The sequence below is a fragment of the Pipistrellus kuhlii genome, unplaced genomic scaffold (genome assembly GCF_014108245.1).
Source record: "Pipistrellus kuhlii isolate mPipKuh1 unplaced genomic scaffold, mPipKuh1.p scaffold_m20_p_24, whole genome shotgun sequence".
Taxonomy (NCBI): domain Eukaryota; kingdom Metazoa; phylum Chordata; class Mammalia; order Chiroptera; family Vespertilionidae; genus Pipistrellus; species Pipistrellus kuhlii.
In genome coordinates, this window is record NW_023425523.1 from 7,162,120 (window position 1) to 7,174,770 (window position 12,651).

A 12,651-nucleotide genomic window follows, 5' to 3' on the forward strand; every position below is an offset into this window, starting at 1 on the left:
CCATGCCACTGTCCATCCATCACTGAATTCCCCCCTCAGGCGTAAACAGGAGTCAAATCAACAGGGAAATTATATTTCTGGGTATCGCGGTGCGTGAGGGGAGAGATCTCAGCTGTGGGGAGTCACTAATGCAATATCCCATTTATAAGAAGAAGAAGTAAAAAGAGCCAGCCTCTTCATTTATGTATGCATATAATATTTTCAGATGCTCAGACGCCCTAGGTAGAGAAATGCACATTTGTACTAACCAGACAGATTATTCCAAGAGGCTATTCCTACATGACAGTGCATATATGCCAATGGAACAGCTCCAGACTTGGTGCCTCGGACAGAAAACATACATGGAGAGGCTGTACCGCAAACTTTGTTGAAAGCGATACATACATAGGCTATCGAGTCCTCTGCCAATGAAGGCAAAAGGTTCCAGGCGCTGCTGGTTTCATAATCCTGTGTCCCTCTTATGCTTTACTTCCCTGCCGCTCAAGGTACCTGCACAGGCTGCACAGAGCTAAGAGTGCATCCTCGTTTGGTTAAGAAATTCCCCACAAAATATTCCCCCGCCTCCCCCCCTCCTCCGCCCCGCCCCGAGCCCTCAGGAGCTGTAGTGATGTCATATCCGTCGTCCAGGTCTCCACACCTCTCCAGGCGCCTACTCCCTCGGTCTCTTTCTTGGGTCCAAACTTTTGAGGTGGACTGGCGAGGAGGAGAGGCGAGGGCAGAGGGGCGGGCGCGCAGCTGGGAGGCGCTTCAGCACCACGGCCAGCGCCCGCTGCAGACGCCCCGCCAGGAGCTGCGGGCGGGCGGGCTGCGTGCTGGGAGCAGGGAGCAGCCTGGACACCGAGATGCCTGCGGAATGATCGCCCCCCAGGGCGGCTGCTGGGGCTGCTGCTGCGGCTGCCTCAGTCTTTCCTCCGCGCGGCTCTGGCTGCCGGGCGGCGGGTGCAACCGGAGGGCCAGGTGTCGGTCCCCGCAGTGACCCTGGAGTGGCCGCAGAAGAGGGAGTGAAGAGGGGGCACCACCGAACCCAGGTCAGGATGCAGCCGGCGACGTCCCGCCTGCTCAATCTGCTGCTGCTGTCGCTGCTGGCTGGACTGGGTCCTTCCAAGGTAGGCGAGATACGTTCCTTCTTGGCTCGGAATCAATGTGCAATAGGAAACAAACCGACCAACCGACCCAAAATGCAAATAAATACATTCTCTCCCCCCACCACCCTAAAAAAACCCGCATGCAAGACGGCTGTCCTGGCTACCTTGTGATACCCAGCATTTGTCCAGGGCTTGGGTGATAGATAACAAGGTGAACTGCCTGCCTGCCTGCCTGCCTGCCTGCCTGCTGAGGAATAGCGCCTCCAGGTAGAGTCTGGGAAGCGGGGAGGGACCAGGACCCGAGGGAATGAGGATGAGCAGCGGGCAATGCGGCTCTCTCAGGGGAATGGGCTCGGCTCGTTCTGGGTCCGAGCGCTAACGTGCCGTGGGGAAGTCGCGGGGGTCACGCCAGGGAGTTAGGCGGCGGAAACAATGACATTTGTCCACACGGATCGACGAGGATATGGTGAAGGGGACCGTCTCTCGGTGGAGAGCGGAGCAGGAGGGCTGTGTGTGTGTTTTCCAGCGGATCCGGGGGAGGAGGACTCCCATGGCAGACGTGCTGCTGCGGTTTGTGTCCAAAAGCACCGGCGATGCTGCTGCTGGTGGCACTCAGGGCGCAGGCAGCGCCAGGCTGGCTCTGGGTGCGGGCGGGAGGCAGGCGTCGGTGACAGGGGCTGGTGTTCACGGGCTGCTTGCTTTTTCCCAGAGGAAGAGGGGGCTCAGAGGAAGTTCTGATTACCTGATTACCGCTGATAAAAGGCAGGAAGTGCAAGTCCTGGGGAGGCAGAGGTGTTGCCTGGCTGCTGAACTCTGAAAAGGAGCCAGCTCTGGCCAGGAGGAGAGTGAAGGCTGAGCCCTTCTCCTCAAAAGGCAGGAAAATCCCGAGAAATGTTTGCAGGGAAAAGTCTTGATGTCAAAGTGAGAGAATTTGACAGCGTCAGCATGGTACGATCATCTTCATTATACGGAATAAGAAATTAGGCGTCTGGTTACAAAGACTAAGAGCTACAATTTAAAAAAAAAATGATTATCACTTATTTCTCTGGCCGAGAGCACTGGACACAACCGGACAAATGATGCCATTTGAAGCTGTCTTTGAGGATATTGGCAAGTTATGTATTTAAAGCTTTACACATCCATCTCTGTGGTGGAGAGAGATTCGTTTTCTTTCCATCACTGAATGAGAAACAATTAAGATGTAACCAGGCATAATCTCATGCTGTGGTTGACAGTGTTTGTAGGCCCAATGTAGCGCATAGCGAAAAGTTAGAGACACGTCCTGTAGACGCGGAGTTAAGTGTGTGCTCGTTTCATGTCTGGAGAGACCTAATGAGAATCAAATCATTTTCTCTTCAAGCTCTGGTGGTTCTATTGCCCCTGAAATCTTCGGCGTGAATTCCACCTTGGTGATCTTAATGGTCAGCGTTAAGGCATTCTGCCTCTACCCCAAAAGTGTTGGCTTTGTTTTTATCATTTCTAAATCTGATTTTTCTTTTCGCCTTTGGATTCACAGTGCCACGTGCCACTGTCACTATATTGTGTTGGTTGAAACTTTTAAGTACATTCCATCATGTACCTCACTTGAGATATTCTTGGTAAAACGAGTTTTAAAATTAAACCTACTCCCTGAATTACTGCAGGGGAGGGGGGGGGAATCACTCGACATAACGTGAATCCTGTCATTCTTAAAAATGAACTCGTGTGTGATTTCTTGTATATCTTTAATGCGTAAGCATCTGTACTTCTTTGCCCTTCATTCTTTCCCATGTTGATATATATAAACAAAGAAAAGCTTCTATTAAATATTGAGATCATGCCTCCAGATAAATGACCCACTTTTAGTCAATAGGAGCCTTTCTAGTATGGATAAGCTTATTTCTGGGTGTGCTTTTCGTGGATTTAACTGTGGAGGCTTGGTACAAATGAGGGAGAAGCCCAGGCAGGACAGGCACACACATTAACTTTGCAAACTGTCCCTTTCAGCTCCCAGACGCTGCCCTGCAGTGTGCAGAGAGGAGAAGACACTGCTGGTCCTAGGCCGCATGTGACATTAGAGAGAACATTAACATGGCCATCAGTGTTTCTGAACAGGGAGAGGAAAATATGGCTTTAAAAGTGAACAAAAGCTACTTTTGTATGCTTTATCAAACTATGGTTGATCGCCAATCTATCACCCCACCCTGTCTCCCATCACAAATAGCACCATTTAATTCTTAAAGTAATTATCCATCAGGTTTGAACCTAGGAATTCTCTCAGATTTTATGGATGATTATACTAACTACTTAAGGTTTTACTTACTAAAATTAATATTGATGATAGAGATTATGTTTAGTAAAACTGAAATGAAAAATCCACTAAGACCACTCAAGACCACAGTTTTGGGAAGTGATAATTAAGTGATGACACTGGGATGCACAGTGATTTTAAACAGCTGATTTGTTCATACTAACATATTCGGACTGACATCTTTTCTAATAACATTTTAAAATAAATGTATTCAAGTGTGCTATGTTTGTTTACGGTAAGCATATGCATGTCCACATATGGATAACTGACAAACCAGGAGAGTTCTTAAAATGGGAGATTTATTTTTCCATGTGTAGAATTATACCACACATGCCGAATGTTGGAAATCTAAATTGTGGAGGGTGTGCATTGTATATTAATTTACCTGCAAACAAAAAGGCTTTCTAACAACATTACCAGTGCCATTTCACAAACACTATGTAGTATTCATGTTTATCATCATTTTACCTGAGATTGAAATTTATAGATTTTCTATGACATTTCATAAAGTGCTTAAGTATCGCCATCTTATGGTAAGATAAGTTACTTGTAGCTCAAATTTATCTTTAAATTTTTTTTTAAATGCCCAAACCTCTAGATTGATAGGATGAACTCACTTTCAGCATGTGCTGATTACTTTCTTTTCTCTCATTTAATACATCAGAAAAACTGGCGAGATCAGTATTTTCTTTCGACAAAGGAAGGCCATTCACCGCTAATTATTTGTATTTTTATGCAGACAGACGATCAATTTTCCCTCTCAGGAAAATGATGAGAATTATGTTTTCTTAATTAAATTCTTATTAACGAGTTTCCAGTTCCATTTACAACTCATGGGTCTATCACTTTGTCTATTGAGGAGATATTAATTAATTTCATTTGTGATGGCGCGTCTCAAGTATAGGCCCTGTGCCAGACCATCCTTCTCCCAGCAAGTTCTCTTAGACAGTGAAAGCTTGTCGGAACTCGGCTGTTGCTTTTAGAGAGAAAGGACCATTTCTGGGCAGGAAATTGCTGAGGGCGGCTGCTAGATGGCATCTCTGTGCTTTTCCAGGGAAGGAAATGAGTCCAGTAATGACCTTGAGAGTAAGAGAGTGAGCCTTTCTCTCTTATAGGAGTTTTTGGCAGACAGTTATTTGAATGTGATAATAAAACAGTAGCTGCCATTCATCAGAGCCATGCGATTCCCCGCTCTGCCTGGCTGAATGCAGGAGGAAGGAGGATACACGCGGGGCCATGCAGTTTTCCAAGAGAACAGTTACACCCAAGGCCCACCCTGGAGCACCAGTGGCCACCGTCACGCGTGGCAGGGCCCGTGAGTGTCCAGCAGACATACTTGTGTGAAAACTACCTTGCAGAATGCCCCAGCATGCTCAAATGGAGGAAGCCTTCCTTCTCTTCTTGCCTAGAAATAGATGACAGAACTTCCCACCACAGTCCTCGCTCCCACTACAGACCTGAGCCGTCACCATGACTCGGCAAGCCTCTTCAGGCACAAACGGCTCTTTCTGAGCAAAGGAACCCAGCCACTCGGGACTCGCCTTGCACCAGACGGTTGCTTTGAAGCCATAGAAGCACGAGTGGAACTAAGAGCACTGGAGTAATTATGCCGCCAAGGGCTTCTTAATGTAATGCCCCGTGTCTAAGCGCCTTCGTCTTATAGAATTGCAGAAGAGAAGCATCAGGCTTACATTGGTGAGAGCTGGCTTTGTACACAAACCTGGTTAGAGTCCCTACCATTTTTTTTTTTTAATGAAATGGATAAAAAGCAAGAGCAGCCAGAGCAGTGAACCAAGATGGGTACCAGTCTCCTTTAACATGCGCCTCAAGTGGTCTCTCTTCTCCTGAACCCACTGTGTGCCAGGGAGGTCCTCTCTACAGCAGGATCCACTCACATCAGAACAGCAAGTATGGACCGAGGGCACGTGGTAGGCCTACGGTCATACCCCAGCGACCCTGATATGGCAGGAAGCGAGAGCTCAGGGCAGCCCACCCATGTTTTGAAAGAGCAAATGACTTTTTACTCTCATTTTCTCCCATCCTCCTGGCTCCTATTCCATTTTTACTTTGCAAAAAGTAATTATTCTTCCCCGCCCCCCCACTTTTTCTTGGCAACTTGAAAAGGTTAAAATTGTACTGCTTTCCTTTATTTTTAAAATTACCGTTTCCTGTATTTTGCAACTATTCTCTTTAAAACAATGTTATTGGGACAATTTTTTGATTCTCCGCTAAGAGGGAAAGCAGGTGCAGTCAGGCCTTCATGTTTCATACCTCCTTTGCCGCCGAAACAATACATTCATGAATGACTCCGGGGAAGATGTGATCTCAGGCCCTCGCCCATAAGATGAGAGGTCCGCCTGTTCTTAAAACGTCTTTGTGAAACTTTAGAATGACTGAGTGCACCTCCCCCTCCCGCATAACTCATATGGTGACCTACTGTCCAAGGTGATGGAATTAAGATATGAGGTCTTTGGAGTAATTAGTTTCTGAGGATGGGTCCCTCATGAATGGGATTAGTGCCCTTAGAGAAAAGGCCCTGGAGATCTAGCTCACCCTTTCCACCCCAATCAACTTAATACAAAAAATAAAATAAGACTTAAAAAAAACAAAAGCATGTCCACCTGAGTAACTCAAAAATTGATTCTTTTCTGAGTTCAACCCATATAGATAATATGAAGGATAAAAAAATAGATGAGAGCAGCTATATAATGCCTAGGATAGACCTTACTCATGAACAACTAATATTTAAGAAATGTATTATCTCAAAAATACTTGCTATGCCAGTAATTTTCCTAATAAAAGTACTCAAAAGTGTTGAAACTAGTATAAATACAGTTTTCTAGGAACATTTCTCTTTTTTATGCTTTAAATATAAGGTGTTGTGAAGCATACATCGCAAAGCTGTGCCTTCTGTCGTTATCACAGCAAGCTTTTGGAAGAATAGAAATAAGTTCAGAAAGAGGATCCCAGATGCTGGTATTCCTGCTCTCCCCTCTCCCTGGAAGCTCTTTCTGCTTCTCCATATGTCACAAGTCTACCTACATTTTAGATGCAACTGAAATGTCACTTCCCCCGCATATCCTTCCCTGACACTCCTCACACCGGAGAGGAGGTGACACTGATAAACTGAGAACTCCTACAAGAAAAGAACTGTGCTCTATTTGTCTCTGCACCTGCAGCTCCTGGCACTGTGCCTGACAGAGTAGGTGTGCAATGAACAGACTAAATTGGATTTCCTCCCCCCCACCACCAAGTTTGCAAAATATTCTATTTCTAATCACTCTTGTCATACGTATCCCTTTCTTCTATTTAATTGGATGTTTGATGTATTGTGTCTCCCCTGCTAAATTATATTGTGGCTGAGGGCAGGCTGTGAGTCTTGATCATTATCTTATTCTTCCGTACCTAGCAACTAGCACCGTGTCTATTCAGGTCAGATTTTTTTTTTTAATATGTTTTTATTGATGAGAGAGAGAGAGAGAGAGAGAGAGAGAGAGAGAGAGAGAGAGAGAGAGAGAGAGAGAGAAACATCAATGATGACAATCATTGACCGGCGGCCTCCCGAATGCCCCCTACTGGGGATCAAGCCTGCAACCCAAGCATTTGCCTTGAACTAGAATCAAACTGTGACCTTCTGGTTCATGTGTTGATGCTCAAGCCCTGAACCACACGGACCAGGCTCAGGTAAGATTTTTAACAAGAAATGTTGAATGAACAGATGAATAGATAAAGTCAAGGAAGCCCTAAAAAACTTACAATCCTGTGATAAATGATGCATGGAAATAATCTCTGGTTTTGGCCCAGGCTCCCTTCATACCAAGGAAACAGAAGAGAAGTAAGACTGATCTTAAGAATCTTGGTTTCAAGGGCTTAACACGATCCTATCAGGCCATTTATCTTGAAGAATGCTGCAAGATTATGCTTTTTTAAATTTTTTTATTACTTTCCTGTCTTACCTCACCATCTTTAGTGTTGTTATTACATCTGGTAACTCTGGGATGCTAGGACTTTGATCCTCTTGTGAATTACTTGCTGTGTTTCATGGTACTCTGGCAAAGTTCGTATTATCTTCATATTCCTTGCTGTATGTATGTATCTACTTTGTTTGCATAGCTTTATAAGTTTGAATATTAATGAGTACTAACTGTTTCACAACTTTTACTGGATCCCATGTCTTATCTTATTGGAAAAATTACTATTTTACCTGTATTTACCTCTTTTTCTAGTGATGGTTATTTTTTTAAGGATGTAAAATATACTATTGAAATTATTCTCTTACTAGATATTCTTATACTAGTATCACAGAAAAAAAGTAATATCAATTCTGGATTTGTATTGCATTGCTATATGAGAGAATACCACCACTTACAGAATGACATCGAATGATTAAAAGCAAACACAGGTACAGTGGAGTTAGATTTATCTGAATTATAACTTCTAAATATAATCCAAAATGTTAACTTTGTAGCTTAAAATGCTCTGGAAAGAAATGTCAGCAATAAAATTGTCTCACCATCTCAAGCCAACAGCTGCCGAGATAACCCCCAAGAGAGGGCATACATGGAGTAGGTGATTCTTTTTCTTTTTCAAACTACGTTGAAGGTGATTGAGATGCATTAGCCCACGATGATTAACTAGCATTCACGGAGGGCACAAGCCCAGATGTCAGGAATGCCTAAAACAGAGCATCCATGCTGCAAGTGCCAAACCACTGGCACCGGTGTCCCTGGTGAAACCCTGCCTTCAAAAGACACAGTCACTTCCAGGAAGGATGGGCGCCAATAGCTGCTGTGGGATTCTCTGCATTAGCACCGATGGCAAGTCTTTTTACACCTCCATGTACTTTGGCAGGATGACCCCATCTTTAGTGCCCAGCACCCTGGTATGGAACAGACTGAAACCCTGTGTGCTTCAGGATCCACTAGAGACTTTTTGTTGGCGGTATCATTTATTAATTACATCCTGATACAGATATATTTTACTCTTGAAAACAAGCTGAGTGCTAGACAACGTCAGAGAGTGCAAGGACGGCAGTGTGATTGCCATCTACCCTAGAGCACCCTGGGGATGTGCAGGAGGAAGTGTAGGGAACATTAGAAGCTCATGCCAAAGAAGTATCAGTTGTCATGTGATGCCTCAAAAATGGGCATGCGATGCACTGAATTTACTCAGTGTCTTTCATAGGCATCAAAGCATCCTGACCCTCCCACCCCTACCACCTGTCAAAGCAAGAAAAGATTCCATGTCCAAACATTCATCCTAAAACTATAGTGGAATAATACTTGAAGAAGTGATAGAATCATAAATGAGCTTATATGCATCTCAGATGTGAACAAAAGATAGTTAAAAGTAAAAGAAGGGTTGAGGAGAGATAAGTATTTGTTTACATGTAGAGGATGGAGCTTTTAAAGATGGGGCATAACATCTGGTGATGTGTATTAAAGCATCACAAGCAAAGTTTATTCTCCCTACCAGCACCACACACACACACACACACACACACACACACACACACACACACATATACACACACATAAAATGACAACATTCATTCATCTGAGACCTGGTTACCCTCCTATTAGCAACTGTTGTATTGGCATTCACTTTTAGAACAAGGTCTCTAATTAGTTCACTAATGTTTAATGTCTTTTGGTAAGAAGAACTAGAAGGAAGGAAAAGGCAGAAATAAGAGCATCAATCAGGTCCTTTTCCTTTCTTACTTGTATCTCAATTTTGCACATGGAGAAGCAATAGGAACCTGATTGCATTTGTATGTAATCATTGCTTTTGGAAAAGCTGCCGCTCAAGGGACTCAACCTAATTAATATTACCTTAACATGCAAAATGAAGATCAAGAAAGAGAGAAAGCATACCAAATCGGGGCAAATTATACACCAATGAGGAAACTGGGCAGAGAAGTAAATTAGGAGAAAAGCTGGGCCGTAACATCAGATTATCAGATGTCCAGTTGTATGGCTTTGGCCAACTTACTATATTGTTCTACAGAACCAGATATAGAGAAACACCTAAAAGATAGAGGATGAGGCTTAACGCCAAGGAATGTGGGCTGCCTCTAGACATTGGAAAGCCAAGAAAATTCATTTGCTAAAACCTCCAGAAATAAAAACAGCCTCGCTGACATTGATTCTAATATCATAACACTGAGTTCAGATGTCTGCTCTCCAGAACTGTAAGATACTAAACTGTGTTGCTTTAAACCACTAAGTTTATGGCCATTTGTTACTAATTACTAAAATTCTGCAGCACAACAATTTTTTTTTTGCGGATTTAATGAAAAAATTGATATAATTTTGATTCATTCACACCAACATTGTTGTGTTGGCTGTTGACATTTTTGTATTTGAGGACCTAAAAGGAAGAAGGTCAGTGCCTATGATTAGTCAGGTATTGCATGTTTTAAAAATTCTCCTGGTGTACTAGTTGAAAATCACTAATCTGGATGATAATAATTAATGTGTAAATAAACATAAAATGTAAGGTAGCCAAATAATAGTAGTGTCTGTGCTTGTCAGTATTAAGATTGAAGAGACCATACCTGGAAATTACAGTGAGGCCTAAAAATTATCAAGAAGGATAGGCAAAATAGAACTAAGAATTGCTTCTTAAAGAAGACTAATTAGATTCCACATAATTCTAATCGACTTACATGACAGGTTACGGTGTCCCTAGGTGACATCTGTCAGATGCACAGTGAGCCTTTTTGTTGTTTCCATCAGGAAAAGCCTGCCTAGAGAGCCTCACCCTCGATCTAAACTATTGTCATTTCACTTACTTGCCAGCAGTGGATGTCAAATGTTTATACTGGATTTGTAATCGACAGTGAACATACAAATAAATTGGCTGCTCTGATTCAGTAAAAACGATGATGATGGCTCCTTCTTTTTCATCAGTCAAATCTGATCCGCCGAAGGCATTGGCATGTCTTCAGATGAAAGCAATTTTTTTGCCAGAACCAATGCATGGTGTACAATAAAGGTGCCGCCAAACACGATGAGGGCCCAGCGACATTCCGTAAATGATGAGCCGGAGCCGCCCCCATTCCTGTGCAGTAGAGGGGGGGAAATGTTGTGTTTACTTATTTAATTTAAAATAACGGAGATTTATTCTTAGCTTCACAACAATTTGCAATGTAAAGAAAATAATTAGTCCAAAAAATGGATGATTCCCCATGATCATAATTATCACTTGTGATGTAATCATCCATTGACAGTCATACTGGAATAATTTTTTCAACAAATGGTCATGCCTGGCACTATTGTTGGAGTTGGAGATAAAAGCATTTTTAAGGAGTAACAGTTATTACTCTCCAAAGCCCTTAGCATTTTCCACTGGAAGATGTGCAGGTGTACTTATTATTGTTCTGCCATATGCTGCTCTACAACAGACACTTGTCTAGCAGTCAAGCAAGGAGAGGCAACGAACATCTATGGGGGCATAAAAGAACATTTCCTGGGGAAAGTGATGCTTAAGGGAAGATCAGTTTAAAAGGGAAGGAGTATTCCATTGAAAGGCAAGAAGTCTCAAAGGAGGACCTATGTAATACTTTTAACAATAAAGATTTAAATGTATACATACACATATATGTACATATATAACCATATATCCAAGTATCTCTGTATTTTATCCATCTATCTATCTATATCTATCTATCTATCTATCTATCTATCTATATCTATCTATCTATCTATCTATTTATCTATCCTCATCTCTGTCTACCTACATAGCTTTGTAACCACTATCTACTTTAATAATCGGAACATAAATTACTGAAAAGAATCCCAACACTTATCTTAACACAAGATCCCCATGATGTCACTGTGATTGTGTGTCCCTGTCTCATCCACATCATGCTCATTGGGCTCCCATGAAAGTCATGACTGAAGATGTTCTACATTGTGGATTGTGTCACCACCATCATATATGAACAGTATGATTACTCAATTACTAAAACTATTGTTATCCTTTGGTAGCAAATTTGTGGTTCGAATGGCTTCACCTAAATAAAGGATCTTCTATTACATCTTCATCAAGTTACAAGATAATTCTGGCTTGGTTCAATTGGCCTGGAATTTGGCATCAACTCAAACTGTTACTCAGATTGCATACTGATTTTAAATTTTATTGACAAGTGCATTTTTTTAATGATGTAAATTTATTCATTTTGGATTAAGAGAAAGTTTCTTTCTTTGCCTTTCTTATTTTGTCCCTTTCTTCTTTCCTTCCTTCCTTTCTTCCTTTTACTCATGTTCTTTCTTCTATTCATTCAAAAATGCAATTAAACTGCTATCATACTGTTAAAATTGGAGCCCCAAAGTTCAAACTGTATGAAATGGATAGCCATGGTACAACAAGGATCACAGAATGAGTACTGGCAGCCTGTTACGGAAGTCTGGGCCAATCACCAATTGCATGATACCCACATCACTAGGGGAGAATGCGGAAAGATTTTCCCTTTATCTTTTGAATTTCTCCAGATTAGACTAGACAGTGGAAAGGTGTGCCACTCCCCACCCCCTCAGCCTGGGCTTCATTTACCTATGAAGTCACATCCTACTCGAGGAAGGACTCATCCACTGAGTCTGGAAATCAATCTATAATCATAAAAGCATAATGATAATTAGACCAGATGTCCTTCGGGACTACGCAGAGCTGTAGCCGCCATGGCTGCGAGGGAGGGATCCAGGCAGTCACCCGTGACTGCGAAGGCCTATTCTTGCACAAATTTCGTGCATCGGGCCTCTAGTGTCATATAACGAGGAAAGAAGGCCTGGCTGACAGCCAGTGGGCTTGTATATTTTAACCATATTTGGCAAAACTCTATTCTGAGAATTCTTTAAAGCAATATAAGAAAGTTGTATGCTGACTGACATGGGGCTATCAGTGCAAAACTGCATGTCTCTTGGACTTCCCCTGTCCAAGAGAATATATCATTTCAGCTCCACCAAAGCCACACAGGAAAAACGGGATTTGTGTTTGTTTTTGCAATTAATCCTGAGATCAAAAGAAAATCTTACTTCAATGCACTGTATTAATGAAAAGAAATCTGTAGTTTGTCATACTTAGCAATTGATTTGGGTCTTGAATATGCCTAAGGAGACATGGCTCACATACGGCTCTCAATCTATTATATGAGGTCTTTCTAATCATCCAACAGGCATAAAAGAAGAAAAATGTTAAGTTTAGCTTTATGCGACAAAAGGAAGGAAAAAAAGATTTATGTGACTCACATTCTTCTCATTTCCCTTGCTATGGGAT

At 42.5% G+C, this 12,651-nt stretch overlaps 1 protein-coding gene across 1 annotated transcript in view; it reads left to right on the forward strand.

Moving 5' to 3' along the window:
- Positions 1-614: 614 nt before the first annotated feature.
- Positions 615-12,651, forward strand: part of OLFM3 (olfactomedin 3) — a 74,378-nt gene continuing 62,341 nt past the window's right edge. Inside the window, exon 1 of the mRNA XM_036452788.2 lies at positions 615-1,106. Within this exon, the coding sequence (XP_036308681.1) occupies positions 1,035-1,106 (72 nt within the window). The 5' untranslated portion in view covers positions 615-1,034. The remainder of the gene's footprint in view (positions 1,107-12,651) is intronic.